The sequence below is a fragment of the Anopheles bellator genome, chromosome 1, assembly GCF_943735745.2.
Source record: "Anopheles bellator chromosome 1, idAnoBellAS_SP24_06.2, whole genome shotgun sequence".
Classification (NCBI taxonomy): Eukaryota; Metazoa; Arthropoda; class Insecta; order Diptera; family Culicidae; genus Anopheles; species Anopheles bellator.
The window spans coordinates 33,194,409-33,198,009 of NC_071285.1; the positions used below are offsets into that span (position 1 = coordinate 33,194,409).

Sequence of the window (3,601 nt, forward strand, 5' to 3'; positions counted from 1 at the left end):
TTCGCATGATAGTTTGCTGCACGTACAGAAACGAATCGATCCGGGCCGAGAGAAAGGGCGTTTCCATGCTGGTAGATTTTCGCTGATATTCTCCGTGTGCGGGAAAATCTCTTTGGTCGGTATCGTCCACGGCAAGGGAATGTTCAGCAGCGGATAGCTGTTGATGACGCACAGTGAGGGGACGATCAATATAAAATAGTTGAAAGTATAATCCTAAAAAGACTACTACTCAGAACTGTATTAACTCAGAAGCATTACCGATAAATCGATAACAGATATGATACCTTAACAATGACCATTCGAAATGACTGCATTCTGAGTGACAGCAGTTCTTGCAGCAGTAGCAGTAACCGTTATACGCGAACGCGTGCGATCGTTCAGCTGGCGAAATGAACAATTTCGTGCTAAACTAAATCTCTGATCTCAGAGCGGAGAGTAAATGCTTAGGTAACAGTTCTAATAGCTTTTTGAATGATCAAACAGGAGCAACATCATGCAAACGGCGGCCAAAATGTCGTCATAACACGCGAAGGCCCAGCCATCCACCGTGACGAGAAATACAAATCTCTACGCCATGATTATGATCAAAATACGATTCCGTATTTACCTCCATTAAAAGATTCCATTCCGTGTTGAATTGCCGGTCTGGTGTCTACAAAAGTGTAAGATCACAATGTTAGAATGATAAGACAACCATGCGATTACCATAACCATACTAGTTTCTCAACATATGCCAGAATCAAGTAATGGGCTGAATGAAGAAGCTAAGCATTTGTGGGAGGTGTTGGAAAACGCTATGGTTAGATTCACCGTCCAACGAACAGTTGCAGACCGCAAGTCCAACAAATGGTACAACAATGAAATGGGCAGGCTAAAAGCAAGGAGGGATCAAGCACATGATGTGTTCATGAGCACCAATACTAAGGAAGACTGGGGCGCATATACCTCTTTGAGAAATGAGTATGTAACAGAATTAAAAAAAGCTAAGCAGGCATATTTCTGTGACGAAATCAACAGACACCAGAGAAACAGCAGGGAATTATGGAAATTTCTGAAGACGTTGTTGAAACCAGAACAAAAAACGGGTATGTTCGTTAAATTTGCTGGCTGCACCACTTTCGATGAGGCAACTATTGCGGAGAAGTTCAACAAATTCTTCGTTGAAAGTGTTTGCACTATCCATGAAGGGATCGTGGCCATGCCCGAACCTGTACAGTTAAAAGGCATCGTTGCGCCTTACCACAAATTTAAATTTGAACAGATTACGTTGGATGAGCTCAGAGAGATATGTTTTGCATTAAAGAAAAAAGGCGGTGTAGGCAGAGTAAATGGGCAAGTACTCCAGGACTCTTTTCATGTTGTTGGGCGCATACTTCTTTCAGTGATCAATCGATCTCGGGAGAGTGGCGTTTTCCCGGCCTCATGGAAGGAGTCCATAGTGGTCCCTATCGCGAAAGTAACAGGGGCTACGAAAGCAGAGGAGTTTCGCCCAATAAACATGCTGAACATTCTGGAACAGGTGCTAGAGTTGGTTGTGAAAGAGCAACTCATCCGCTACTTAACCAAGAATAATCTGCTAGTTCAAGAACAGTCGGGATATCGATCGAGTCATTCGTGCGAAACAGCACTGAACCTGGTACTGGCCAAGTGGAAAGACCTTATTGAGAGGAAACAACCAATTCTGGCTGTCTTCTTGGACTTAAAGCGGGCGTTCGAAACTATATCCAGAACTCTATTACTAGATGCATTAAAGCAATTTGGTATAGAGGGAGTAGAGTTGAAGTGGTTTGCCGACTATTTAGGCGGCAGAACACAAAGGACTCTATTTGGGAATCATCGTTCGGGCTCTATTTGTAATACTCTTGGTGTTCCGCAGGGCAGTGTTTTAGGGCCATTGCTTTTCATTATGTATATCAACGACATGAAACTAATTTTAAAGAACTGTGATATAAATCTTTTCGCAGATGACACAGTGTTATTTGTTGCTAGTAAAGACTTGACACTGAGTGCGGTACTGATGAATAGCGATTTGGTGGCTTTGGATGGCTGGTTGAAATACAAAAAGTTGGCCTTGAACATCGGAAAGACCAAGTACATGGTCTTGTCGTCAAGGGCAATGGATGACCCGCTATCCATTGCCATCAACCAGGAACCCATTGAAAGAGTTTCCGAGAAGAAATATCTGGGTGTAGTTTTGGATGAGCAACTAAAGTTTGGGCCTCACATGGACTATGTGATTGCAAAAGTAGCGAAGAAGTGTGGAGTGATCTGTAGGCTGAGCAATGATCTTAACTTATATGGGAAAGTTCAGTTGTACAGGTCACTAGTCTCACCACACTTAGATTTCTGCGCTTCTATTTTGTTACTTGGCAACCAGACACAATTACAACGTTTACAGAGGCTACAAAACAAAGTCACGAGGCGGATTTTAAGATTGGGCCGGTGCACGTCATCTGCTGTCATGCTAGATATCTTACAGTGGATGTCAGTGAGGCAGAGGATTGTGTACCAAACTGTAACATTTGTCTATAAAATTGTGAAAGGGATTGCACCATTATACATGGGTGAACGGATAGTTCTGGGGTCGGATGTCCACCCATACTGTACCCGTAGAGCTGGTGACCCTAGACTTCCCAAGTACCTTACAGGTAACGCCCGCAACTCTTTGCTGTTCAAGGGAGTGCAATGGTACAACAGTCTGCCGAGTCTTGATTGATGATGATGAGAAACTAATACTTTAATACTTAACTACAGTAAAACATAGTCCTTAAAAAAAAAATAGTAAGAGAATGAGTCTACATAGATCTGAGACGCGCGCGCGTAATGAGGAAGTGGTGGGCATTCTCTAGGATAGAATTACTGGTGTCAGTTAGCTAAACGCAGAGGGTCCTTTGTCCTTGGTAGTGGCACCACATTATCAACCAATGGTAACGGGCGGTGTATACTACAGACAGGGCAGAGGACTTGTTATGCTCGCCGGAGAGTGGACCATCGCTGCCTCTAAGGTCTCGAAAATTTCCACTGCTGAGTGATTATCAGTCGCCATTCCCAGGATCAGGAAATAATAATGTCTTGCAACACCACATTGCCAACCAATGGTAACTGGAGGTGTAAGGGACGACTGTGCAATACAACGACTGCAAGTCGGGCAGCACCACATTGCCAACCAATGGCAACTGGAGGTGTAAGCACGCCGAACACAGTACAAATGCAACTCCTGTTTTCCGTGGGGTGGTGCAACGTTACTTGAAGGGGAATCTAGAGGCGCCTTCTAGGTAAAGTGAAGGAGTCCGTTGTAAGAATGGATAGGCTAGATATCAGTATTCTGGAGGGTATGTTCCCATGCCACCTCTCGTAAGAGTCATCACTATAATTATCCTTAGATAAATCCGTCCTCTCAGACCTGTGTAGGGGTAAGAGGTGGGACTCATCATCATCACCAGTGGAAGATTTTGCGTAGTGTTCTTTGTTTCTGTTATTACCAATCGTTCCCTTGCAGGTGTAGCGCCAATCGTCTCGTTGAATTCGAAGTCATCCAGCACTTTGTCAATGTTTATCAGGTCGTTGTTCGGAATAACGACACAACCCACACAAACCGTGG

General features: G+C 44.0%; 1 protein-coding gene across 1 annotated transcript in view; it reads right to left on the bottom strand.

Annotated features, from left to right (window-relative positions):
* Window positions 1-3,601, bottom strand: part of LOC131215455 (uncharacterized) — a 5,879-nt gene that overhangs the window by 265 nt on the left and 2,013 nt on the right. The window contains exons 2-3 of the mRNA XM_058209844.1: window positions 608-652; window positions 27-157 (exon numbers count right to left, since the gene is read on the bottom strand). Coding sequence (XP_058065827.1) covers window positions 27-157; window positions 608-652 — 176 coding nt within the window. The remainder of the gene's footprint in view (window positions 1-26; window positions 158-607; window positions 653-3,601) is intronic.